Below are 26,455 nucleotides of genomic sequence, written 5' to 3'. Positions count from 1 at the left end.
TTGCAGTGAGCCAAGATCGTGCCATTGCACTCCAGTCTAGGTGACAGTGAGACTCCGTCTCAAAAAAAAAAAAAAAAAAAAATTAGATGAGTATGGTGGCGTATGCCTGTAATCCCAGCGAATTGGGAGGCTGAGGCAGGAGAATCACTTGAACCCAGGAGGTGGAGGCTGCAGTGAGCCGAGATTGCACCACTGCACTCCAGCCTGGTGACAGCAAGACTTTGTCTCAAAAAACAAAAACAAAAACCATCCTCTGCAAAAGCCAATTCTCAGTATTCCTAAAACCTTGCTGTTTTTTGCTGGTTTTACAAATCTGACTCAATGAATAAATCTTTATTTTACAAAGAAGAGGTGATATTTCTGATAGATGTTTCTGACAGGCCATTTTGTTACTCCCTCCCCAGACTGACTTGTGAGTTATATTGTTAGATTCTGCTGCCATTTTTCTTGATGTGTTGCTTAACTAGATTATATTTTCAGGCATCCGTGTACAAGATTTGCAGAGAAATGTATGACGATGGAGTGGGTTTACCCTTTCAAAGTCAGCCTGATCTTATTGGAGACAAGTATGTGATAAGTATTTGGATTTGAGAGTAGACCTTTCATAGCGAGGCTTATCAAGGTTGAGGGGAGGTGATGACTGGAAATATATTTATTTATTTTAAATCCCACTTTGGCTTTAGTAAAATCTGAATATGTGTGCATTTCTAGTTTCTTACACCAAATGTAGCTTCCGTAAGTGCATGCAAGTACAGTGGGTCTTGCATCACTGAAGTCTGAATTTTATATTAGCAACTTAAAAGTTTACTGTGGCCTCTTTCTTCTGAGCAGGTTAGTAGGAGGGCTGCTTTCCCTCAGCCTGGATTACTGCTTTGTCCTAGAAGATGAAGATGGCATATGTGGTTATGCCTTGGGCACTGTAGATGTGACCCCCTTTATTAAAAAATGTAAAATTTCCTGGATCCCCTTCATGCAGGAGAAGTATACCAAGCCAAATGGTGACAAGGAACTCTCTGAGGCTGAGGTAATACACAGGTTAAGAATTATACTATGGTGTAATGGTCTTTTTTATTTATTTATTTTTATTTTTTATTAAAGTACTTACTAAAATGGAAAAGTACATAGATACATCATAAAATCTTAGTGCTTTCTAAATTAATTTTCTTGCAGAAAGAATTCTTATGGCTTATTCTTAGCATGACATTTTTCACTGTTTCCCCAATATTGGGACAGTTTTTTATTTGGGAGTACTATTGTAATATTTCCTCAGGTGAAAACACAATAAAGACAAAGAACATTTTTTTCCTCTTTGTTTTAAAGTTTCATACTTAAAGATGTTATGGTCTTGGTCAGGCACAGTGGCTCGTGCCTGTAATCCCAGCACTTTGGGAGGCCAAGGCGGGTGTATCACCTGAAGTCGGGAGTTCAAGACCAGCCCGGCCAACGTGGTGAAACTCCATCTCTACTAAAAATACAAAAAAAAAATTAGCCGGGTGTGGTGGCGGGTGCCTGTAATCCCAGCTACTCAGGAGGCTGAGGCAGGAGAATTGCTTGAACCCAGGAGGGGGAGGTTGCAGTGAGCTGAGATGGCGCCACTGCACTCCAGCCGGGGCAGCAGAGTGAAACTCTGTCTCAAAAAAAAAAACAAAAAACAAAAAACAAGATATTATGGTCGTTTTGTTGAGTACTCAGGACAATTTAAGTAATTTAAATCTATTTGGTGGTTTCTCAGAAGGTTAATAACTTGCCTTCTGAATAATGCATTCTACATTGTGATTTAAAAATAAGAGTGAGCTTCTCTTGAGAGTCTACTTTGTGATAGGAGCACTTCTTAATAAGTCTGTCCTGTCCCAACTTAAATACATTTTTCATCTCCAAAAAAGTTTTATGCCCCATGTTGGCCAACACATTACATGATTATTTTGGTTTATACATCAGTATATGTTGTTGTTGTTTTGAGACAGTGTCTCACCTTGTCACCCAGGAATGCAATAGCACAAACATGGCTCACTGCAGCCTTGACCTCCCAGGCTCAAGTTATCCTCTTGCATCAGCCCTGCAAGTAGCTGGGACTACAGGTGCAAGCCACTGCGCACCAGCTAACTTTTTTGTATTTTTTTTGTAGAGATGGGGTTTCGCCATATTGCCCAGGCTGGTCTCAAAGTCCTGAGCTCAAGCAGTCCGCCTGCCTCGGCCTCCCATACTGCTAGGATTACAAGCACGTGCCACTGTGCCTGGCCAGTATATGCATTTTTTAGATAGTTCCTTCTTGAGGATAGTTTTTATGCACAGTAAATAAGATATTTGGACCCCTACTTGTGATACTTTTTTCTTTTCTTCTATGTTGTTTCTCTTTTCCTTTTCTAAAATTCTCTATCCCTCTCCACCACACCAAAGTATTCATAGTCTTTTTATTTATTTATTTATTTTTTTGAGACAGAGTCTCACTCTTGTTGCCCAGGCTGGAGTGCAGTGACCCAATCTTGGCTCACCGCAACCTCCACCTCTCAGGCTCAAGCAATTCTCCTGCTTCAGCCTCTCGAGTAGTTGAGATGACAGGCATGTGCCACCACGCCCGGATAATTTTATATTTTTAATAGAGACGGGGTTTCTCCATGTTGGTCAGGCTGGTCTCGAACTCCCGACCTCAGGTGATCCGCCCTCCTCAGCCTCCCAAAGTGCTAGGATTATAGGCGTGAGCCACCGCGCCTGGCCTCATTTTCTTCATAGTTTATTTCTATATTTTACCTTCTGCCCTTAGTCACATGGCTGTGTAACAAAAGGCTGGTTTGGTGTTGCCTCGCTTACTTGGGATTACACTGACACTATGCTGGTGATTGAGCTGCTGATGTATTGCTGTTCCACATCTGACACTTTTCAGCATAAGAACTTTTTAAAAATTGTGGTAAAATATAAATAACATAAAATTTGCACATTTTCATGTAAGGAATACGTTAATTTAAAATATTTTATGTATTTTAAATGATTTTAGATTTACAGAAAAGTTGCAGAGTTAAAACAGAGTTTCTGTATACTCCTTATCCATTTTCTGTATTGGTGAAGTCTAAGTAACCAACATGGGTATATTATTAATCAGACACCAAACTTTATTTACCAGTTTTTTCTGCTAATGTCCTTTTCCTGTTCCAGGATCCAATACCACATAGCATTTAGACAAATTTTTATTTATTTATTTATTTTGAGACAGAGTTTCCCTCTGTCGCCTGGGGTGGAGTGCAATGGTGCGATCTCGGCTCACTGCAACCTCCGCCTCCCAGGTTCAAGCGATTCTCCTGCCTCAGCCTCCCGAGTAGTCGGGATTACAGGCGCCCACCACTAGGCCCAGCCAATTTTTGTATTTTTACTAGAGACGGGGTTTCACGATGTTGGCCAGGCTGGTCTCAAACTCCTGACCTTGTGATTCACCTGTCTCGGCCTCCCAAAGTTCTGGGATTACAAGTGTGAGTGAGCCACCACGCCTGGCCAGACAAACTTTTTTTTTTTTTTTTCCCGCCCAGGCTGGAGTGCAGTGGCAGGATCTCAGCCTACTGCAACCTCTGCCTCCCGGGTTCAAGCAATTCTCCTGCCTCAGCTTCCCGAGTTGCTGGGACTACAGGCGCACGCCGCCATGACTGGCTAATTTTTTATGTTTTTAGTAGAGATAGGGTTTTACTTTTTTGCCCAGGCTGGTCACAAACTCCTGAGCTCAGGCAGTCTGCCTGCCTCGCCTCCTAAAGTGCTAGGATTACAGGCGTGAACTACTAGACCCGACCCAAACTTTTTTTTTTTTTTTTTTTTGAGACAGAGTCTCGCTCTGTTGCCCAGGCTGGAGTGCAGTGGCGCCATCTCAGCTCACTGCAAGCTCCGCCTCCTGGGTTCACGCCATTCTCCTGCCTCAGCCTCCCGAGTAGCTGGGACTACAGGCACCCGCCAACACGACCTAATTTTTTGTATTTTTTTTTAGTAGAGACAGGGTTTCACTGTGTTAGCCAGGATGGTCTTGATCTCTGGCCCAAGCTTTTAAAAGTGAAAACGGTGGCCAGGCACAGCAGCACACACCTGTAATTCTAGCACTTCAGGAGGCCGAGATAGAAGGATCACTCGAGCCCAGGAATTCGAGACCAGCCCTGACGATATAAATAGGGAAAGAGAGAGAGAGAGAGCGCGCGCGTGCACGCGAGAGAGAATGCCTGCCCCTCTCCAGCCTGGCCAACAGAAGGAGATCCTGTCTCAAAGAAAGTGAAAATGCTTCAGCTAGAATTATAGGATAATCCTGTGTGAGATAATTTACATAGTGACTGGAAGAGTTATTAAATACTGCTTTCTTGTTGCTAAGTTCTGTAGTTGGGTTAGATATCTAATGCGTAACTATTGTGAAAGTCAAGAGATTCTAATTTTTCCAGAAAATAATGTTGAGTTTCCATGAAGAACAGGAAGTACTGCCAGAAACTTTCCTTGCTAATTTCCCTTCTCTGATAAAGATGGACATTCACAAAAAAGTAACTGACCCAAGTGTGGCCAAAAGCATGATGGCTTGCCTCCTGTCTTCACTGAAGGCTAATGGTGAGTACATATTTGTGGAGTTGGTGGTATTTGGGCAAGATAGGGAAAGAACTATATATTTTTGGATATAAAAGGAAAAAAGTGAATTGTAAATTTATACTGCTTTTCCCACCTTTTATGATTTGGTTTCTGAATTAATTAGTGGTGAAGAATCGCATGTGTATTAATAATTGAGAAATGCTGGTTGGGCTTAGTGGCTCATGCTTGTAATCCTAGCACTTCGGGAGGCCGAAGTGGGAGGATCACTTGAGTCCAGGAGTTTGAGACCAGCCTGAGCAATATGGCTGAGACCCCATCTCTACCTAATTAAAAAAAAAAAAAAAAAAGGCTGGGCGCGGTGGCTCACGCAGCACTTTGGGAGGCCGAGGTGGGCGGATCATGAGGTCAAGAGATCGAGACCAGCCTGGCCAACATGATGAAACCCTGTCTCCACTAAGAGTGGTGGCAGGCGCCTGTAATCCCAGCTACTCGGGAGGCTGAGGCGGGAGGCTGAGGCAGGAGACTTGCTTGAAGCCGGGAGGCGGAGGTTGCAGTGAGCCGTGATCTTGCCACTGGACTCCAACAGAGCAAGATTCTGTCTCAGGTGGGGGGGAAGCTGGGTGCAGTGGCTCACGCCACTCATTATTGAATTTTTTGAATATGAATTTTTTTAATTGTGTGAAATGTAGGAGCTGGTATAGACAGACAAGCCCTGTTTATATTAACCATCTCGAAGATTATAGTTTTATATCTATAATTATACTAATTAAGTGACTTATTTATGTTTTGAATATTTGTTTTATTTCTAGGTTCCCGGGGAGCTTTCTGTGAAGTGAGACCAGATGATAAAAGAATTCTGGAATTTTACAGCAAGTTAGGATGTTTTGAAATTGCAAAAATGGAAGGATTTCCGAAGGATGTGGTTATACTTGGTCGGAGCCTGTGACATTTGTTGACACTGTGAACTGTCCAAAAGTCTCTTAACTGCACCTTGTGAGTGGTAGTTGAGGTCTTCATACAGTTCAGCCTCTAGAATGGTAACAAATCAGCCAATTGGATTCGAAACAAAGACGACTATGTAAAACTCACCCATCACACTTTCAGACTACTCACTGGTTGGAAGAATATAGTATTGCAGCAAATCCTGTATGAAAGAGAGATGTGGGTTTCCTTTTTGAGTCTTGTGTTAGGTGCTGAGACCTTTTACATGGGCTTATACAGGGAGAGAGTCTTCAATAAATGTAGTCAGCACTATTTTCTGCATCCAGTGTGGTTGCGTTTCTCACCTGAGAGTAATCAAGATAACATCTGTCATCTTCCTTGGTTTATTGAGTGAAATGCCTCTCAGTCTTAGGGGACATGGCAGAGATGAAAGAAAGATAAGAGTGGGTTTCAGAAGTGTCAGGGTGGAGTGATTCCAAGTGGGATGGTTGTGGCATTAGTTTAAGCTGAATAAATAATTTCAATTTGGGGCAGTTATTCTGCTTTTTGTAAAGCCGTGGCCAATTGTCTCCTGTAATGACTGTTGGTTCAGGCATGTTGTACTTTGTAGGGACAAATGTGCATTTGTTTGTGGCAAAAGCCTACAATTGACAAACTTGTAAATTTCTTTGTATATAAACTAGCTGTAACCTGACTATCCTTTGTGTTTACTGTTTTTGTAAATTTTTTTCCTCTATAAATGAAAGGGTGTTGGTTCAGAATGGCACTTTGAATAATGTAAACCAGTGAAAAGTGGATTTTCTTTACTTTTGTCTTTGGGTTTGGGGTTGTTTTTGTTCTTTTTGAAGTTTTATTATTTTTAAAGTGCCTCCCACCTAGGCGTAGGCCATGACCATTTGGGGTACGAGAGCCTAATTTTGTAGGACTTAATCTGTTGAAAAGTGCAGTTACTTCTGGAAATTAACCTCAATATTAGGTCAGCATGTGAAATGTTGGATTTGACATGTCAGGTAGGGTTCAGGGACTGATTGGTCCCATTTGCCCTCAGGTCAGTTGTTGTTTAATCTCAAGACCTGTTACTACTGATTTTATTAAATCAGAGTCTTTAATTCTTGCATGTTTGTATCTAATTTCTGAAAGAATGAGCACACTTTAACCAGTTATTTACAGTTACCTTTTTCCTTTAACCGGATTGTGAAAGCTTCATGTATTTTAATTTAGATTCTGTGTTTTTAAGGGTTCTGAGCATGAAGCTGGCAGATAGTCTGCAGGACTCATTTTTTCATCATGGCTGGCTGATTTCTCCATAGATTGATAACAGTATTTTGTTATCTTGCTTCGCTGTAGTTTTGCATCAGCTGTTTAACTTTGAGCTGAGTGAGGGGAGAGGGGTAAAGAGAAAGAAACTTAAGTTTTCTTTCACAGAACTCCACCAGTGTGGGCTTTGAGAGAGCCCTAAAGCATTGTACCTAGTGGTACCTAGTGACTTCCAACCAAAGCCTTTGAGTATGCACTAAATAGGTGAGAAGAAAGGAGAGAAGGTTTTTAGGTTAGAAACCTTTAACCGATAGAAGGATATGGTATGTTGTAAAGCTGGAACCAAGTTTGCATTTTTGAGGGCTTGAGATGAAGGGAAGATTCTTACCAGATAGTAAGACAGCTGAGTTTTCCTCAGTTTTCTCGTCTTAACACTAGTGGACAATTCTAGCATTTTGTTTGGAGGATTTCAGAGTTAACCTCATGGAATCAGGATTTTTTAGCAAGTTTACTTTTGGTTTTATCTTGGCTTTTAGTAATCATGTTGGCTGGTCTGGTCACAGGTGACTGTGAAACAGATGCCCTGGTCTTGCTTTCATCACTCTAGGATCATGAAGTGCTATGCTATTTCCTGGTTATGAATATTAAGGTTGGAATGACATTTTTATTGATTGTTTGGATCAGAGCTCAGTTCCTGTAGAAAACGAACTGTAAAAGACCATGCAAGAGGCAAAATAAAACTTGAAGTGAATGCTTGTCGTGTTGTATTGTGTGAATCTATTTCCTGTCTGCCCCCTACCTTTTCTCCTCTTTCGTGCCTCACCTACAAGCAGGTATTCTCTCCTCTCCACAGCTGTTCCAAGTTAAAGATTGGATCTTGAAGGCAGCCCTCCCCTACCTCCATCACCAGTAAGACTTCCAGATTTTCATTAAGACAAGAGCTAAGAAAAGTAGACTAGTTCTTAGCCAAGCCACCCCACCTTCTTGCCACAGTTATAACCTGGATGTGAAATAGGGCCTCTAGTTTGAGTTTTGCCATCTATTAGGATAGAAAGCACACAGTTTGCCTGATTCTTAAAAGGCGAAAGATGGCGCGAGTAGCATAAACTGACAAAATAATCCACGGCGCAAAGATACTCCTGGATGATTTGGAATTAAAAGCTCAAAAAGCGTGGGTGGGCCAGGAACAGCCAACACACATGAGCTAACTAGTCCTCTGCTAGCAAGTGCCAGCCGCTAAGTCTCAGTGAAGGCATAGCAAGTTGCGGGGTCTTTAGAGCAGGAAGAATAAGAGAGGCTTAGCCGAGAGGACAGACAGGACAGACGTGTTGGGATGGAAATTCCTAAGGCTCCTCGGCTCTCTTGAGGCAAAGACAATCTGAGTGCATTTCCTTTGCTTGTAGCAGAAAAGCACTGCCCTGAACCCCACCTTTGCTGGGAGGAGTAAGAAGGGTTTACATTTTTGTATCTATAACTCCTTTAACGAAAGCTTACCCTGGGTTGGAAGAGTGGGAGACACTCTTCCGACACAGAGCGAGGAGCTTGGGGAAGTGGACACCCTCATGGTCGTGGAAATGAGCAAGGATGTTAACATAAACCCCAAATCCATTCTTCTGTGATGTTACTTCCTTTCTCTTCGGTCTTGATAAAATATGAGCAGAAGCTGCGGGCTCCGGGTAGGGCTGCGGGGTCTCGGCGCCTTTTCTTTTCCAGGACTGTGCGTCTCCTTTAATGGGCGGGGCCGGAACTGGCCGAGGGTCCCCGGCTTTGTGCGTGTCGGGGGCGGAGTTTGAAGAAGGCCCTTACAGCATGGCCGCCGGTACTGCAGCTGCCTTAGCGTTTTTGAGTCAGGAGAGCCGAACGCGGGCCGGGGGTGTCGGGGGCCTACGGGTCCCGGCCCCGGTCACTATGGACAGTTTTTTCTTCGGTATTAGTGAAGGGAGAGGCTGAGGGTGGTACTAGGGCGGTAAGAGGTAGGGATGTGAGGCGGAAATGCGGAGGGTTTCACGGCGTGGGTGTGGGCGGAGGGCTGCTTCGCTGTTCCCGCAGGAGAGGGGGCCTCGCACGCACAGCCAAAGGGGGCGGCGAGATCCCTGCCCCAGATGTGTTGGGCGGGGCCCACGGCAGAGCGTCCCAGGTGTTCTGAGAGAAGAGACGGAGGTGGACGTGTAAATGACCCGTCCGCCCAAGGTTACACGTGACGGCGGGTTGGTGACATCCCCCGCTGCCCAGCCCCGTACACACGCTCAGGCATACTCACTGTTATTTCTACCAGGCTGTGAGCTCTCCGGCCACACCCGCTCCTTCACCTTTAAGGTAGAGGAAGAGGATGATGCGGAGCACGTGCTGGCACTAACCATGGTGAGGGGCAGGGGAGTGGGGTTTTAATGAATAAGCCCAGGCAGGCAATATAGGTCTCTACCCAACCTCCGGATCCCCTTTACTTGGAGACACATCCTCAGCCTAACCCCCCGGCATGGGCGGCTCCCCTGGCCAGGTGAACCGGGACCTCTGAGGCTGGGCAGGTGCTAGGGTAGATGCCTTTAGTTGTGGTGTCAACCCTCACTTGAGGAGACCCTGAGGCCCTGTGTACCGTTCCCAGCTCTGCCTCACCGAGGGAGCCAAAGACGAGTGTAATGTGGTAGAAGTTGTGGCCCGGAACCATGACCATCAGGAGATCGCAGTCCCTGTGGCCAACCTCAAGCTGTCCTGCCAACCCATGGTGAGTTCCCCAGCTCTGCCTTGGTGGTGGTGGTGGTGGTGGTGAGGGGATTGAGGACGTTAGCACTCATTACAGTGTGGGGTGGGCTAGGAGTGGGCCAGGCCTTCATCCTTGTCTTCCTCCCAGCTCAGTCTGGATGACTTCCAGCTCCAACCACCTGTAACCTTCCGCCTGAAGTCGGGCTCTGGCCCTGTGCGGATCACTGGGCGGCACCAGATTGGTGAGAAGAGGGGAGGGCCCTCTCCTTTGCTTCCAGTGGACTCTCCCATCAGGCTTCCCCCGCTCCGCACTCCTGCCCCATCCCACCCTCATCTCCTAGTGCAGCCCTGTACAGGTCTGCGTGCCTTCCACGCTGTGCCCTGTGCATGACATGCCCTCTCCTTTCCGTCTACTCAAGCCTACCTCCTCCATGGAACATGGCCCAACTTCTCCAGCTCCAGTAATGAAGACTCCTTTGGCTCTTTGTGACCCAGTTTAGGGTCTGAGGTTCTTCCCACCTAGCCCATAAGCACTGGGAGGTCATGGTCCCTGTAAGCCTAACACCACGGCGTGAAGAAATGGCATGCAGTGTGAAACGGTCTGGTCTTAACACCCCATCCTTCTACTGCTTGTGTGTCCACCAGTTACGATGAGCAATGATGTTTCTGAGGAGGAGAGCGAGGAAGAGGAAGAGGACAGTGATGAGGAAGAAGTTGAGCTGTGCCCCATCCTTCCTGCCAAAAAGCAGGGGGGCAGGCCCTAGCCCTCCTTGGTGAGTTGCGGGGAGAAGTGCCCAGCAGGCTCTGGGAAGGGGCAGGAGAAGCAGGTGAGGGCCTAAATGCTGATTCCTTGTTTCCTCTTTTCAGGTCAGCTCCATGCGCCATGCACCGCCACGCACCCTGTTCGCTGACAAGTTTCAACAATTGTAAATATTTCTTCCTTGAAGAGGAGAGCTTGGGTGGGGGTTGGGTGGGAGGGACTTGGGTCTTTGGTGCTAGGAGAGGGCCTGTGCTCCACACAGCCCTGGTTTTCTGATTTTGCATCATGCCCAGGGCCTCCCTTCCCACCTGCCTGTGAGAATTGGAGGTTAGTGCCTGAAGCTCAGAACTACACATTTTTAATAGTTTTTACATTTTTGGATAAAGGTTGAAATAAAGTGGTGTGGAGTTTTTGCAGCTCTTGTGTGGCTTCTTCCTGTGCTGGGTGATGTTTCCCTAGGGACCGCCAGGTGGCACTGTGGCAGCACCCAGGGTGGCCCTGGGCCTGGGGGAGGGTGGAGAACTGTGGGATCCTCTACCCTCATGGCCCTGGGCTAGGACCTGGGGCCTGGGCCCCAGTTGCCTTGCTGGAAGGGGACCTCCCAACACTCAGCCCATTCCCAGTCTCTGCAGGTGGGAGAGGGTCATCGCAGGAGGTTATCAGCATCCAAACAAGGGGTCTGGGCCTCTGTCAGCACTCGGCTGATGGGCAGGGGGCAGATAAGCAGGCTTAGGCAGCCTGAGGAATGCGCGTCCCTAGCCCCACGAGGGTCTCTGGCCCAGAGAGGGCCTGTGAGGGCAGGGCGGGACCAGGCTTCGCTCCTCCTTTGAGCCTTGCAGGCTGTCTCTGAGCAGGGCTGGGCCCTTAGAGAAACCTGACTCCGGGGGCCAGATGGAGGGGACTGGCCAGATTGGGTGACAGGGAAACCAGAATCCGGGTGGCCTGGCATATGGGGGCAGAAAGGGGCCCCAGGGAATTGGCCTCCTGGACTAAGGGATTCTTGTCCCCCACACACCGTGGGGTCTGGGGGTCTTTGGTGCCTGGAATCAGGTAGTTCTGGCACTTGGCTGCCTTTGTGCCAGGAAGAACTGACACACCTGGTTTGAGGATGAGTGTATGTGACCAGCTCTGGGGTCAGCAGTTCAGCAGCAGTGTTGGTTGTGGGGGGAGGGTTGTCAATGCCCACAAACAAACAAACAAACAAAACATTGCCTCCCCAGACAACCTGGGGCCAGACAGGCTGAGGATAGACAGAGAACAGGGCCTGATGGGGGTCAGGCCAACTCCCACTCCCAGCCTCTAGTCAAGGGGGAGGGGCCCCAGGATATCGCGGGCTGGTGGTTCTGGGGCAGGTGAGGTCAGCTTTGAAGACCTTGCGTCCGCAGTACCGACCCGCACACTCTTCAGCGCATCCCTAGTGAAGGAGGTTCTCCCCCAGCCCGTGGTGAGGAACTAGGGGTCCAGTTTCCAACCTCCCTCTTCCTCAAGTTGAGGACAAAGGGAGATGACGCCCGTCTGTGTTGCGGTGATCTGGGTCGCAGGCGCCTTTCTCCGATCCAGGAGGACGCTGCTAAAAATGCTTCCCTGGAGAGCCCGGCGGAGGGGCGGCCTGGCTGGGAACCATGGGTCTCGCTGCGGAGCGCGGTCGGCAGGGAGAGGGAAGTCGGGGCTGGCGCCCTCTGGCGGGCGAAGTTGAAGCCGCTCGTGGTCGTACCGCTCCCCTGGCCTCTAGAGGCTCCGGGCGGGCGCCGTGGGGCCGGGGCCTCCGAGTCCCGCCACTGCTCTGGGCGGCCGAATCTTGGGCGGAAGGCGGGGGAATGCCACTGAGGCTTGCTTGCATGCATGCGTGCATACGTTCATTCATTCATTCGAACGACTGGAGTTGGAGCGGGGAAGTCTGGCTGTGGCCCTCACTCCTCTTTCCCTTCCTCTTCTTGGCCCCAGCCTCCAAAGTCCTCGGCACGTGCTTGGCAGGAGGAGCGGGAGACTGGCTGAGTCCTCTCTCCTGGGAGGCCTCCCTAGCTGACCCATCTACCCCCTGCGCGGCTCCGCCCCAATATTTACCCCACCCACCCCCCGCGATGCCACTGATCGCTCCTTGCATTTCTCGCCGGTTTTCCGGGTAGGTCTCCCGGTGGGCGCGGGCCTGCGCCGAGCACGCTCCTGCCCGCAGTGGGGGCCCAATCCACATCAGCCTCTCGGCCCAAGAGTTTCTCGGCCGGTTGGGGCGCCCCGCGGACACAGCTGGGTAAGGTTTATTCCTCTCTCCTCGCCCCAGCCTCTCCTCGAGCCCTCTTCTTTGCCCTTCAGCGCACAGTAGGAGCGCTGCCGGCTCACTGTGGCCTCAGACCCCTGGGGGATGAAGGCATACGCCGGGGTTTGCCGACTGCTGGAGGAAGGGCAGGCTTCTATTTGGGGGCCGAGGGAGACGACTCCCAGACAGCGGCCGAAGTGCTTAACGTAGTCTCGGCGATTTGCATTTGAACGGTCGGCAGTGAGTCCGCGGCGCTTTGAACGCCCGGCGCAGGAAGCGCGCGTCGAAGCGAGCTGCAGTCTCCGGCGGGTGTGGATTGGAGGGGCCGGGGGATGGGCTGGGATCGAGGGGTGCGTTTGGAAATAGGCTGAAGTAGTGTGTCTGGGTGCAGGCGAGGGCGTGTCTGCGGAGATGGGCCGTTTGTGTTGGCGAGGAGTGTGTGTTTGTGTTTGCAGGCGAGGGAGTTTGTGTCTGTGCGTGTGTGTGTTTGTGTTTGCGGAGTGTGGGGGCGACCAGGAAAGGTGGCCGGGCTGTCACTCAGCGATCAGGTTGACAGGCGCTCCCTCATCTGGGCCAGGGAGCTCTGATTGCAGATTCGAGGAAACAAAATAGCAATTGTAATTACCGGGCTTTGATAAGATAAAGGAGGGAGGGAGCTGGCCGGGAGGCGGGCGAGCCAGCAAGGGAGGGAGCGGCCTGCGGGGGCCCGGCGGGACATTTGCATCTGTCAGTCACGGGGCGTGCCGGGGCAGAGCCAGGTGCTTGCTCCCGGGGTGTCCCCATCTGCTCCTCTCCCCCAGAGAAACGGACTTTTGGGGAGATGAGAATTTCAACGAACTAGGTGAGGGTCCGCTTCTCAGGAGGGTCTCCAAATCCAAATGTAAAGGAATCCTGGTCCAGCACAGGCTCCCTGGCAGAGGCTGGGACAGGACTGAAACTTGACCTCGGACCCTTCAGATCCCAGGACGCCCATCTTCTCTGGGGCAGAGGAAGAAGGGTGGCTGAAGACCACTGAGGGTCAACCCAGGGCCCTCAGAATCTTCTGGGGGTTCCACAGCTGGAGCTGAATGCTGGTCTCAGCCAGGGGCTCTGCCCCTACCCCCATTCCAGGGAGGGGCAGGTACCCAGAGTGGCTCTGGCTGTGACCCCAGGACCATGCAAACACTGTTGGATGGGCGGGTCACCCTCACCCCTGCCTGGGGCCTACTCCCTGCTCTGCTTATCTCACTGATGTTCAGAGAGTCCATGGTGGGAGAAAGCCCATTTCTTATAGGAAGTGCCTGCTCTCCATCTCTCCATTCAATCATTTTTTCATCGACATACACAACTAAACATGCTTGAGGGCCTACTATGTACAAGGATGAGGGTAAGACCACAAGCAAACAGACATCACCTTTGCCCACTTGAAGCAGTGCAGAGAGGGAAACAGACACTCAATGAATTGTGACTCAGGCCTTACACAGAACACAGGGAAGGCAAGGGCTGGCCTGGGCTGTGGCCACTTGTGTCCACCTGACTTGTCTCCGCCTGATGGACCCACCTCCCCATGGGCTTTAGAGGAGACAGTGCCTGCCAAGCCTGTAGCAGATACAAGTGCTCACTAACTGGTGGTGTTCCTGGTGATAATCTGTTGGGAGGAGGTGAAGGCAGGTCTTCCTGGGGAAGTTGCAAATAGGCTGAAGTCTAAAGACTCAGCCACTTTCCCCATCATTCATTCCATTCATTCAAGGAACTCTTAACTGCAGAACAGCTCTGCCCAGCCTTGTGCCACGAGCTGTGATTTCTGAGCTCATAAGACATGGTCCTTGCCACAAGGTCTGTGTGGGCAAGAGCCCACTGAACAGACTCCTGGAGGAGGATGGCAGGTGTGCTCTGGAAGTCTACTTCTCTGAGAAGGGATAAGATCTTGGAATGCACCCTCTAACTGTTTTCCCATCTCTCCATTGCTCAGTGTTTGCATTTATGGCTGGGAGTTGGAAAGATGGGGCACAGGGAAAGGTGGGACACAGAGCAGGGAGGGAGGCAGGGCCTGGCTGTGCTGCTGGACTAGGGCTGCCGCTAATTTTGGCCTAATGGCTTCCTAGGACCACACCAAACCCTCCAGCCCTACCCCCAGGGGAATGGAGGGTCACTGGGGAAGGGGAGGTTGTCAGTGAAGACAGCAGTCTGGTAGGGCATCACCTGCTCCTCACAAGGCACCTGTCCCAGAGCATCTCTGTCCACCCAGGCTGCTCCCACAGAAGCAGCATGGGGGCTCAGGGTTTCCAGAAACCTCAGGGGGGAAGCCACAAGGTGAGGGGCTAGGAAAGGCTTAGACAAGTGCCTACCTTCTCCTATGCCCCAGGCCCAGCTGACCAGCCCCTGCCTAGAATACAGTAGGTGTGTAAATACCTGTGAAATGAAAAACGAGTGGGGCTTTGAGGGAGAAAGGGCTGGGTGGCCTGGATGGAAGTCCCTTCCCCCAGTAAAAGCTACTGAGAGTTTTTTTGCCCCTGCTGCCTACTGAGGTACGGGGACAGTGGGTCCTGCCAGGGACCTCCGGACTCTCTCTTCCACACAGGTGGCTCGGGGTGCTCCTCAAGCTTCAGGCTAGTGTGTGTGTGTGTGTGTGTGTGTGTGTGTGTGTGTGTGTGTGTGTGTGTGTGTGGTGAGGGGCACAGGGGAAGGGGTGATGGTGATAATGGGATGGGGGGAGGGGGAGGCATTTCTGGCTCCCAGGGCCTCCTCGGGAGAGTGAAGGAGACTGGAGAGACCGACAGGACGGGGCACGCGGCCGAAACAGGGGAGCGGGGTCCGGGTGGCACCGGCACGCACTGCGCGAGGGCCGGGTGCGCAGCCATTCGCTGCATGGTTAGCGGCCGCTCCCGGGGGCCCGGCGGGACACACAGTAGGTGGCTCGGAGACCACTGCGTAGCCGGCGGCGGAAGCGGCTGGGCCCGGAGGCGGAGACCCAGACCCGCCAGACTCGGGCGCTCCAGGCGGTCGGGGAAGCCCAGGCTCGGGGTCTCCCGGCCCGCAGAGCTTGCAGCCCTAGGCGCCCCCATCCCCGCGCGTCCGGGCCCGGGGAGCGCGCGAGGGGACAGGCCGGGGATAGGGGGAGGCGCCCAGACCGGCCGCCCCCGCCCCTCCCGCGGGTCCCCAGACCCCTCCCCTAGCCCAGACCCTCAATCCCGAACCCGTCGGCCGCCCCGCCCCGGCCGCCCCGCCCCCGCCCCGGGCTGCATCCAGGCCCCAGTTCCCAGCCGGGGGCTGCGGGCTCCCGCCGCCCGCCCCGCGCTCCCCCCTCGCGCCCGGTGCGGCGCCCCCCGCCCCCACCCCTCCCCGCCCTCCCACCTCCCCACCCACCCCGCCAGCCCGTGACCCTCCCGCCCGCTCCGGCTCCCGAGCAGCCAGCGGCCACCGGCTCCGGCAGCGGCGCACAGCGATTCGGTGCGGCGCGGCGAGCACGACGTTCCACGGGACCCGCGGAGCCGCGTCGTGATCGCCGCCGGCCTCCCGCACCCGCACCCTCTCCGCTCGTGCCCTGCTCAGCGCGTCCTCCCGCGGCGGCCCGCGGGACGGCGTGACCCGCCGGGCTCTCGGTGCCCCGGGGCCGCGCGCCATGGGCAGCCCCCGCTCCGCGCTGAGCTGCCTGTGAGTACCGCGCCGCCCTGCCCCGCCGCCCGCCCCCCGCGCCCCTCGCCTCACCCGCGCCTCTCTCTCCCGCCCGCTTTTGTCTCCCACAGGCTGTTGCACTTGCTGGTCCTCTGCCTCCAAGCCCAGGTGAGGAGGGGTGCGCGGAGGCGGGGGCCGGGCGCGCCGGTGGGAGACCCGGGTGGGCAGCGCCGGTCGGGGGCACCGGGACCGACTCTGCGGCCGGCGCGGGAGGGCTGAGGGCACCTTAGAAACCCAGCCCCGAGCCACCCCGAGGAGGGAGCTGAGGGACAGAGAGGTAGCACCCCGCCTGAGGTCACACAGCGAGTGAGTGGCCAGGATAGAAACGAAGGTCTCGGAGCCCAGCACTGTCCCCCATGCATCCTCGCCGGCTGGGGGCATAGGGAACACCCAGCCGCCGAGGAAGGGGGCAGCCGCGGCCAGGGGATGGATGTTCGATGCCAGGGGAAGCCGGGTGACTGCAGCAGAGACCCTCTCAGCGCCCCTCGGGGGAGGCTTGTGGCCGGTTTGGCCCAATGATCGGGTGCCCAGGTTCCCCGCACTCTCAACATTTGCTCCGTAAATTTGTCTTTATAAATGTCAGGGGTCGGGGAGGGCTGCCTCCCTACTTAAAAGCGCCCTGCTCCTCTAGGAAGGCCCGGGCAGGGGCCCTGCGCTGGGCAGGGAGCTCGCTTCCCTGTTCCGGGCTGGCCGGGAGCCCCAGGGTGTCTCCCAACAGGTGGGTCCAGCTTCTCCCTGGGGCTCGTTCATCCTGGGCTGGGTCTGCCCGACTTGCGTGGGTGGGGGATGGTGGCCTGGGCTGGCATGTTGGGGGAACCCCCAGCACCTGCTGGCGGCTTGGGGCAGTGAGGGGGACGCAGGGTGATGGGGCCACTCGGGCCCCTGGGCGGAGTAGCATTATAATGGTGTATTGTGTATTTTTCAATTTCCTAAAGGTAACTGTTCAGTCCTCACCTAATTTTACACAGCATGTGAGGGAGCAGAGCCTGGTGACGGATCAGCTCAGCCGCCGCCTCATCCGGACCTACCAACTCTACAGCCGCACCAGCGGGAAGCACGTGCAGGTCCTGGCCAACAAGCGCATCAACGCCATGGCAGAGGACGGCGACCCCTTCGGTAAGGCGCGCTGAAGGTAGCTTGTGGGATGCGCGGCGCCTGGACCGCCAGTCCCAACTGCACTGGCCGGGGGCCTGCAGGGTCCCCAGCTCAGAAGGGAAGGAGTTAAGGCAGAAAGGTGTCTTGAGGGTCAGCTGGGGAAGAGAGGGCTAGGGAAGGGGCCTCGGGGAGTACTTGGCCACAGGTGCCCCCTTCCCTGCCCAGCAAATGAATGAATCTAGGAATCTCCCTTTACACCTCCCCCCTTCATACACTCCTCCCCAGCTGCAGGTGGAGGCAGGGGGTTCAGGGGGAGGGGGCCTAGGTTTAAGGGAAGCGCTTGAAAGAGGATATGTCGCCAGGGCCCACAAAAGGAGAGTGGGAAAGAGAAAGGAGAGAAATCCCCTCAACTCTCCCAGTTGGAAAAGGGGGTTGCTGGGAACCCTTAAATACTTTAATCGGATGGGTCAATTTACACGTGGAAACTGGGCTTGGAAGGGGGCTCTCCCTGCTCCATTCCCTGGGGAACCCAGGCGGCTGGGGCAGGGCTCCCGGCTCCCTGTGGGGTGGCAAGTGCGGAGAGCTACTGCCGGCAGAGAGGCTGAGGACTGATTGATTTCTAAAACATTCAATATTCCTGCCTTGAAACGGGGCCAATTTCCAGAGTCCTGGATGTACCAAGAGAAAAGCAAGCCCTCTGGGCGGCTGGTGTTGTTTTTAGAGAGCGATTATTGTGAGTTTAAAAACCTTTAAATAATGACCACGTTAAACAAGCATGAAAGGAGAAGGGAAGACTCTATTAAAATGTAATAAAAAGGTGAGGCATTTTAAGAGCTAAGAAGAAAAATGAAGAATGATATAAAACAGAAAAAGAACGAGCTTTTTTTCAGATGTGGAGTTTGAAAGGAGTTGCAAGTCTGTAAATGTTAAAAAAGAGGTTCAAGATTGTTCTCTCTGAATCTCTGGAGAGACCCCTGCGTCTGGCAGAGCGATTAAAACTCTTCTTACTTTCACCTTTTTTAACATTTCCTGAATACTTTCTCCTCTTCTTGAGCCAGTTTGGGGGATCGAGTATGTCTCGCTGCATTTTTTCTGCATCGACGTAGCTGACTTCCCTTCAAAGCTGGAGGAGGAGACATAATTTTCCTGGGATAAATCTGTCACTGGGGTGGAAGAATAGGTTTGAAAATGTTAAGCTTTCCAAAAGCCCGGTCGGGAGAGCTGCCGTAAACTGCGGCCCCAGCTCCCCAGATCGGAGCAGATTCAACCGACATGGGAGAGAGGGGACTCTCTGGGGTGGGGGTGGGGGCGGCCTGCCCGGTGGCCGAGCTCCCCTACTGGGCTGGCAGAGCAGGCCTACCGTCCCTTTGTCCCTCCAAATTAGCTGCTTGCTGCCCTTCTCAGCTTCTAAGGAGAGGAGACGAATGCCTGGCTCTTCCAGGGTTTGCTCTATCAGAGCAAATGGCCCAGCATCCTTGGATTTTGGGGAGGGAAGCAGAAGTCAAGCTGGTGTGGGGGAATTCGTCTTCAGACATCAGAGGAAGCCTGATGTCCACTTCTCTCCGTGGCCATATAAGAGGTTTCCCGCCTTCCCTAGTCCCTGCCCCACAGCAGGATAGGAGCTGGAGGCCCTAAGAACAGAGGCTCAGGGTGTTCAGCCAGGACAGGAGTAGTCCGGGGAGAATAGCAGAGAGGTCTCAATGGCTTCTTTACCGGCCCCAGGAAGATGCAGAGGCACCTACTTCATCCCTGCCTGCCACATCTGGCCAGAATCCCCAGAGTGGCATCCTCTCACTCCTCCAGTCAGCATCCTTCCTGGCCCTTAAAAACAGCTGCCTCTTGCTGTGGAAGGCAGAGCGGGAGAGGGATGAGCAGACTGGCTAGGTCCAGGAGGAGGTGGGCGGGCAGGGAGGTGACAGCTGCATTTCCCTGCTGACTTGGGGCCAAACTGGGGGCTTGGCCACTGGTCCCAGCACTGAGCCTGTGTGAAGCGGGGAACATTACAAGCTGAGCAGTGATGACTGACTTGCTGACCTCGATGCCCCAAACCCCTGCCATGGGTTTCAGGGACAGAGGAGGTGCCATATGTCAATGCAGGCTAAGTCCAAGAACTGCTTTCTCAGGGAGGGGAGAGGCTGGGCTCTGCGGCAGGGACGGCAGGAGAGCCAGCGCCTTCTGTCCCTTCCCAAACAGTGAAGTCACCCTCACTACTTTCTTGAGGACAGCCTATAAGAGATCGTTGCACAGAGAGGTGAACGGGACAGGCTTCTGTGGCAAGTTGGCTGTCTAAGGGGAGGGGAATGGGAAAGGAGGCATAGAATTCAGCCCTGCCTCCTGGCCTCCAGACTAAGAGGCCAGCGGGCAGGATTCTCCCTCCTCCTCACCCACAGAAGCTATTTGGTCACTGGGCTGAGAAGCCCAGCTGTGATGAGGCTGAAAGAGAAAAGACAATTGAGTTGTTGATTTCTAGACACTGGGCTGGGGACCCTGGTGACTGGGAAGCCACAGGGAAGAGGCAGGATCCTCCTGGCAGGTGTCTGAGGTTCTGGGAAAGCAGCCTGCTTTGGGCTGTGTGTTTAGGGAGAGCTGTCCCCATCCCTAGCACCTTCTCAGCAGAGCAGAGCCTGGTGATGTTGAGGGGCTGGGGGTGGCCAAAGCTGTGAGTTAGAACCCAAAGTGGCAGAAACAGGAGACAATGCTTTCATCTTTGGCCTTGGGACTGGAGGTCACCCCTTCACCCAAGTGTTTGTAATGACCTGTGAGACACGCACACATAATATTTGGAGTTGGAAGGATCCTCGGAGATCTTTTGATTAGCTATGGAACTCTGATTCAATTAAATTTTACTTAGATCCTCAATCTAAGAGACATCACTGTCTGGTTTAAAAAGAGGGTGGAAGGAATGGCACTTCAGCCTTTTCAATTTGATGGTCCCAAGACCTCTCTTGAGAACCCAGTTTGAAAACCATAATCCCGTCCACTGCCCTCTGTAAACCCAGGGGTGGGGCCTGAGGTCCAGAAAAGCCCTTTCTCTGGATTGCACAGCATGTTAGTAGCTGGGCTGGAGCTGGAGTCCATGTTTTGGGTTCCTGGTCTTTGGAGCAGTTGCTGCTGGGCTGTGACAAGTGTGTGGGCCAGCTGGGGTCAGGGATCTGCCAATAGCCATCCTGCTACCTTCTCTGACAGCAAAGCTCATCGTGGAGACGGACACCTTTGGAAGCAGAGTTCGAGTCCGAGGAGCCGAGACGGGCCTCTACATCTGCATGAACAAGAAGGGGAAGCTGATCGCCAAGGTGAGGCCCCAGCAGGCAGGTGGGGTCTGCGGGACCTAGGGAGTGGCTTGGGCTGGCTGGACTCCTCCAAGACAGTCCTGGGCTCTGATCCCAACAAGGTAGGCAGAAGGCCACAGGGCCATCTTGGGGTTACCTCATGATTGGGTGCAGGAGTGAGGGAAAAGGAAGCTGTTTGAGAGATGAAAACTATAAAAGGCAAAGGAGGAAGAATGAAGGCTAGGGAAGGGGCTGGGGGGTGGTGGTTGGTAAATTCCATATATCTTTTTAACAAATCGCCAAATTGCTTTGCTATTATGTCCAATTACATGGTACCAGCATTTGGAATGTTCAGTAAGCCGCAGGCCCAGCCCCTCGGCCGAGCTCTGAAATGGCTTCATTAGTCACGGCTCCTCTCCAGCCTCGAGCTCCCCGCTTCCTGGGCTTCTGGGGCTGGGGTCTCAGCATCTCCTCCTAGGCCTCCCCTCCCCCATAGGGTGGCTGCCCTGGGGCCAGGGAACCGAAGTCCTGGGGGGGTGAGAGGGGCAGGTGGGGAGACGGGTGGCCAGACTGGTGGGCAGGAGGCCAGAGCAGGCAGGCTCTGGGCCCCTCTCTCTGTCTTTCTGCGTTGGGGCCCAGCCCCTCCGTAGACAACCATGTGTCACTGCTGCCTGGGAGGACAGGAAGTTGCCGGGTGGGCTGCGAGTTGTGAGGGATTAGAGAGCGGGTGCCCAGGCAGGGGGTGGGGCTGCGGCTCCTGCCCACCTCGCCATCTGCTGGGGTGCCCACCTGCTGTCTGGGGCCGCTCGCCCTCTGCCTCTGCTGGGGGGGCTCTGTAACGTGGTGTCTGGCTCCCCTACCTGCAGAGCAACGGCAAAGGCAAGGACTGCGTCTTCACGGAAATTGTGCTGGAGAACAACTACACAGCGCTGCAGAATGCCAAGTACGAGGGCTGGTACATGGCCTTCACCCGCAAGGGCCGGCCCCGCAAGGGCTCCAAGACGCGGCAGCACCAGCGTGAGGTCCACTTCATGAAGCGGCTGCCCCGGGGCCACCACACCACCGAGCAGAGCCTGCGCTTCGAGTTCCTCAACTACCCGCCCTTCACGCGCAGCCTGCGCGGCAGCCAGAGGACTTGGGCCCCCGAGCCCCGATAGGTGCTGCCTGGCCCTCCCCACAATGCCAGACCGCAGAGAGGCTCATCCTGTAGGGCACCCAAAACTCAAGCAAGATGAGCTGTGCGCTGCTCTGCAGGCTGGGGAGGTGCTGGGGGAGCCCTGGGTTCCGGTTGTTGATATTGTTTGCTGTTGGGTTTTTGCTGTTTTTTTTTTTTTTTTAACAAAAGAGAGGCTCTATTTTTGTATTCCACTTGGCTGTGGTGTCTGTCTTCTTAACTCTCAGAAAGCTCCATTAGTGGCCTAGACTGGGATTCCGGCTGGGGGTTTGCGGGGGTGGGGGGCTTTCTCTAGCCTGTGCTGCTGAGGCCCCAGTACCTCCAGGGCCAGTTGGCTGGGCAGCCAGGGACTCCACTGCACCCCCAGGTGGGGCAGGGAGGAAAGGACTGTGACATAGGGCAGTCCTCTTAGAAGTGGGTATCAGACTGGTGGCTATTAAATGATTGAAATATTTATTTAACTTGCATATTAAAAATGTGTGCTGGAGAGTGAGTCCTGCCGGGGTCAGCCCCTCCCTCCAACCTTGCCCCAGCTGGTGGGCGACTGGGAGACGCAGATGACCAGGTGCCAGCTCTGACCACAGCCTCCCTCCAGCCTAAAGACACCTGCCTGTCAACCATCCCCATCACTGTCACTTGAGGGGTTTTCCTGCAAGGACAGAAGCAGGGAAAGGGGCAAGAAGAGGCTCTTAGCTAGTCCTTGGAGCTCTCAGATGTGTACCTCCTAGCACTTTACAGAGATCATTGCTAACACTTCCCCAGGCCACCTCAGGGCCAGAAATAATGGATGTGCTAGGGCTAGAGCTGTAATCATGGATTTAATCCTCTTAAAAAGTGCTTCTCTGAGTGCCTAGGTCCATGTGGAAGACAGGTTGGAGATTCCAGAACTTGCTCTTTCTGAGACTCAGGCTCCAGAAAATGAAAGAAAAGAGCAGCTGCCAGGGTCCAAGGTGGGGGCATATTGGAGGGGGACCACCAAGACTGGTGTTGACAATGGTGATGTGGGACAAGTGTTAACCTTGGGTGATCTGGTGAGATAGCTGTGGGCAGAAAGCACTGAGCTGAGGTGCGGTGAGGAGCCTGGGGAACTGTCTTCCAGGAAGAGGCTGCCCACCTCGGAGGATGGGCCTGGCGGGAGAGGAGCTGGGCACCGGATGGCACCAGAAGGGAAGCTCATAGGCCTAGCGCAGAACTAAAGGCAGTCATAGCCTTGGGGAGAAGCAGGAGGCCATATGTGGAGGGAGGGAGGGCTGCTGTGGGAGTGGTGGAGCAGGTCATGGTGTGGGCAGAGAAGGGAATGGGCAAGGGTGCGGGTGTGTGTTTGCGTGTGGACTGGTGAGACTGGTGTCCCGCCACACCGAGGGAGAGCCCAGGCCCCACGGCAGTTTCCTGAGTGCAGAGCTGGCCCAGCCTTCATCGCTGAGGCCTCCCATTAGGGCTGCTCCTGCTTCCTTCCTTGTGGATGCCCTGGGCTGGTCCCACAGCCCAGCTACTGAGCCAGTCTAGAAACCTCGCTCCTCTAGGGCTCTGTCCATTGGCATCTCCTGGGGTAGGGAGCAACCCAAGGCTTCCTCCCACAGTTTCAGGCCCAAGTCCCAGGTTTAGCCCACCCCGGCAGATCAGGAATTTCGAGGCTTAGTGGGAAGCCTGGCAGTAAAGGCTGGCCTGTCCAGCCACCTCTCGTGGCCTGCCACAGGCGGTGAGGGGCTCTGGAGAGAGTGGGTTTCTGCTGGTGCGTAGACACGAAGGGGCCCTAGATGTCTCTCTTCCAGTTCCCCCAGCTCTTAGCGCCTCCTCCTCTGCTCCCTTCCCCCTTTAATTAATTCTGGGTAAGCAGCCTGGCTTTATTGTGCAAGGAGCTGGGGTCTCACTGTGGGAAAAGTCACACCTTCTGAGCAGCTTCTGATGCCATGCAAATGAAGGGACCGTCCAGGAAACGCTTTCATCTGCACGGTCTCCTGTCCAGCCCCTAGCCCAGTAATTACCCACATTTCATTTGTTTGAGAGCAATTCCTGGGGGAAGGCACTGAGTAGGAGGGAGTCTGGGGCAGGGGGTGGAATGTCAGGCTCTCTGCCTGTGATCCTGGCCACAACGTGGGGACAGGCTGGGCCAAGGCTGGTCACTGGCTAAAGCTAATCCTCATGCCCCCAGGTTGGGGAGGCCTGAGTCCTCCAGGGTGGTGGCAATGGGATTGTGCCATGTTTACATCTTGGAAGAAGAAGGGAGCTCTCCAGAGAGCCAGACCTGCCTTCTAGAAAGAGACACCTGGATAGGGAAAGGTGAGGTGGAGGGGGACAGAAGGGTGGGACCTGGTCCTTGAGGTTGCCTGCAGCTTTGGGAAGAGGTTGACTCCCAGTAGGACCCCAGGCCAGGGACCCATGGGAGCTGCGCCCAGAGCACTGGGGCTAGGCCGGGCTAGAGCACCCATCAACTTGTTTATCTTTGAGCCGCTGCCTCCACAGAGCCCTCACTAACAGGGTTTTACAGCCCACTCAAGCTGCAACTGGCCAAGAATCAATCATTACCGGCACTTAGTGGTTTGATAGTTAACAGCCTGAACTGAAGCCAAACTGGTTGTTAACTGTGATAACAACTGATTTCAAGGGGTTATTGCCGGCCCAATATGCTCAGCCCATTTATTTCGGGGAAAACAAGCAGGGAGCTGTTGCAAGGCCCAGAAAAGGGAGGAGGACTGGGCTTCTCTCAGCCAAAAGGCCCCGTGCCACTCCGTCCCAGAGTTGGTGCTGGCTGCGAGGGCCTAGGGGCGGGCTGAGGGCTGCTTCAAGGCTTGACCGTGCACACCCACTGAGGGCCTGCGTGTGAGCCCAGCCGATCCACACACTAGGCCCTCTCCAGCCTTCCCTCTCCCCAGTCCTCACTTCAATTCTCCTCCTGCCTCCTCCCCATGATGCCCCAGAAGGACGGTCTCCATGAGGAGGAACCCAGGCCCAGTGGCCAGGCGTCTACTTGTGCCCACTCAGCAGCTGGGGCTGCACCCTCTGGCTCATTCCTTCCTCACCCAGGGCTCCCAGAGTCCTGCCAAGTACAAGCCAGAAATGCCTTTCCTTTCAAAGCCAGCAAAGAGTCCACTTGGGTCTTGACTAGAAAGAATGAGCAAGAGTTCTCTCTTTCCACAGCACTAGGTCCCGCCTCTACCCCTCCCTTCCTCCCTCAGCCAAATGGAAGCAGGTGAGGCCAGGGTCAAGCATCATTCTAGAATGTTGCTGCTACAAAGGGCCTCAGGAGTTCCCCACCCTCCACAGATGACAACTGCAGCCCAGACGACCCATGGCTAGGGTCAAAGCTGGTGCTGTCCTAGAAACTGGGTCTCCCCTCCCAGATCCAGGCTGCCTCCTGCAGGCTGCAGGTCTTTCCCTAATTCCATTCATTCATTCAGTAAATGTTGACTGAGTGCCTATGATGTGCCAGGCTCTGTCCTGGGTGAGGGGACAGAGCAGAAAATAAGACACAAAAATGCCTGTTACTCTGGAGCCCATATTCTAGTGGGGGAGGACACATCAGTCAGTGACAACCGCCACATAGACCAACCCAGATTCAAAAAACACCTTCTTGGATTCTTCCCTGTTTCTAGCCTCTGACATCCAGCCATCTCAATATTCCAGAGAAGAGGATGAGTGTGAAGGGTGGTGGCGATTTTAAACAAGGTGATCAGGAAGACCTTGTGGATAACTTCGGGTCTGAGCACACTCCATCAGGGTAAGACATTCCCCTACCTGGGGGAGGACGATCCAGGTGGAGGGAGCAGCCACTGCAAAGGCACACTGCATTAGGGGGACAGGAAGGAGGCCACCACGGCCACGGCACAGCTACGGGAGGATCTAGGGGGTGTGCAGTTGGGGGTTGGGGGTAGTAGAGAATGACAGAAACTGAGGTGAGGTCACAGAGACAGAAGGGGTGCAGAGACCTTTTGGCAAAGGGCAGATCCTGTGGGGCCATTGAAAAGACTTCAGCTTGACTCTGGATGAGACTGCAAACCACTGAGGATTTTTTTTTTTTTTTTTTAAACAGAGTCCCCCTCTGTCACCCGGGCTGGAGTGCAATGGTGTGATCTCGGCTCACTGCAACCTCTGCCTCCTGGGTTCACGCGATTCTCTTGCCTCAACCTCCCAAGTAGCTGGGATTACAGGCATGGGATTACACACATAGCTAATTTCACTGAGAGTTTTCAACAGTAGAGTGACATGATCTGAATTAAGTTTTCCCAAGGTTGCTTTGGCTGCTGTGTTGAGACTAGAAGGTAGCAGGGCAAGGGAGACCAGTTATGAGGTTACCGCAATAATCAGGTGAGAGATAGTAGTGAATGGAAGATGGTCAGGAGAGAGTGGGGTTTTGGACATTTTTCGCAAGTAGAGATGGCAGGATTTGCTGATGGATTTGGATGTGGCTTGTGCGGAAAGAGAGGAGTCTAGGAGTTTCCCATGGTTTCCGGCTTGAGCAACGAAAAAGATGGAGGTGTCATTCACTGAGATGGGGGAGATTCCAGGATGGGCAGATTTGGAGGGGGAAGGGTAGGAGTTTGGTTTTGCACATGTTACATCTGAGCTGACTACATATGTATTCAAGAGGAGATGAGTAGGCAGTTGTGTGTGAGTCTGGAATTCAGGGGAGAAGTCTAGTGTGAAGATAGCAATCCGGGAGTGTTCAGCACACAGATGATTTTCAAAGCCAGGAGACAGGATGGATTCCTTAGGGAGTGAGCAGAGATGGAGAAGAGGAGCCGGCCAAGCCTCAGTGTGCTCCAAAAATTTAGAGGACAGGTGAAGAGGGAGAACTGGCAAAGAAGACT

The 26,455-nt window shown here is 53.4% G+C and overlaps 3 protein-coding genes across 7 annotated transcripts in view; all 3 read left to right on the top strand.

Annotated features, from left to right (window-relative positions):
- OGA (O-GlcNAcase) overlaps positions 1-7,497 on the top strand; it is a 33,969-nt gene extending 26,472 nt beyond the window's left edge. The window contains exons 13-16 of one of the 2 annotated variants that reach the window (XM_003825499.5): positions 481-566; positions 832-1,024; positions 4,404-4,563; positions 5,352-7,497. In XM_003825499.5, coding sequence (XP_003825547.1) covers positions 481-566; positions 832-1,024; positions 4,404-4,563; positions 5,352-5,488 — 576 coding nt within the window. In that variant the 3' untranslated portion in view covers positions 5,489-7,497. The remainder of the gene's footprint in view (positions 1-480; positions 567-831; positions 1,025-4,403; positions 4,564-5,351) is intronic. The other variant, XM_034931345.3, reaches the window with a different exon arrangement.
- Positions 7,498-8,493: 996 nt separating this feature from the next.
- On the top strand, positions 8,494-10,617 carry NPM3 (nucleophosmin/nucleoplasmin 3). The gene is made up of 6 exons (XM_003825508.7): positions 8,494-8,668; positions 9,017-9,102; positions 9,344-9,463; positions 9,590-9,683; positions 10,087-10,214; positions 10,309-10,617. The coding sequence occupies exons 1-5, from the start codon at positions 8,551-8,553 to the stop codon at positions 10,203-10,205; spliced, it is 537 nt and encodes a 178-aa protein (XP_003825556.3). The 5' UTR covers positions 8,494-8,550; the 3' UTR covers positions 10,206-10,214; positions 10,309-10,617.
- A 5,224-nt stretch (positions 10,618-15,841) lies between these two features.
- On the top strand, positions 15,842-22,396 carry FGF8 (fibroblast growth factor 8). 4 transcript variants are annotated; one of them, XM_034931341.4, is made up of 6 exons: positions 15,842-16,088; positions 16,181-16,217; positions 16,741-16,827; positions 17,045-17,225; positions 20,391-20,497; positions 21,340-22,396. In XM_034931341.4, exons 1-6 carry the CDS (start codon positions 16,057-16,059, stop codon positions 21,628-21,630), a joined length of 735 nt encoding a protein of 244 aa, XP_034787232.1. In that variant the 5' UTR covers positions 15,842-16,056; the 3' UTR covers positions 21,631-22,396. The 4 variants fall into 4 exon arrangements, with proteins under 4 accessions (XP_034787232.1, XP_034787233.1, XP_034787235.1 ...); XM_034931342.4 differs by having other exon boundaries at positions 17,078-17,225; positions 21,340-22,395; XM_034931344.4 differs by lacking the exon at positions 16,741-16,827 and having other exon boundaries at positions 17,078-17,225; positions 21,340-22,394.
- The last annotated feature ends 4,059 nt before the right edge of the window (positions 22,397-26,455 follow it).

This window comes from Pan paniscus, chromosome 8 (genome assembly GCF_029289425.2).
Source record: "Pan paniscus chromosome 8, NHGRI_mPanPan1-v2.0_pri, whole genome shotgun sequence".
NCBI classification, from domain to species: Eukaryota; Metazoa; Chordata; class Mammalia; order Primates; family Hominidae; genus Pan; species Pan paniscus.
This window is presented reverse-complemented; position numbering and strand designations above follow the sequence as displayed.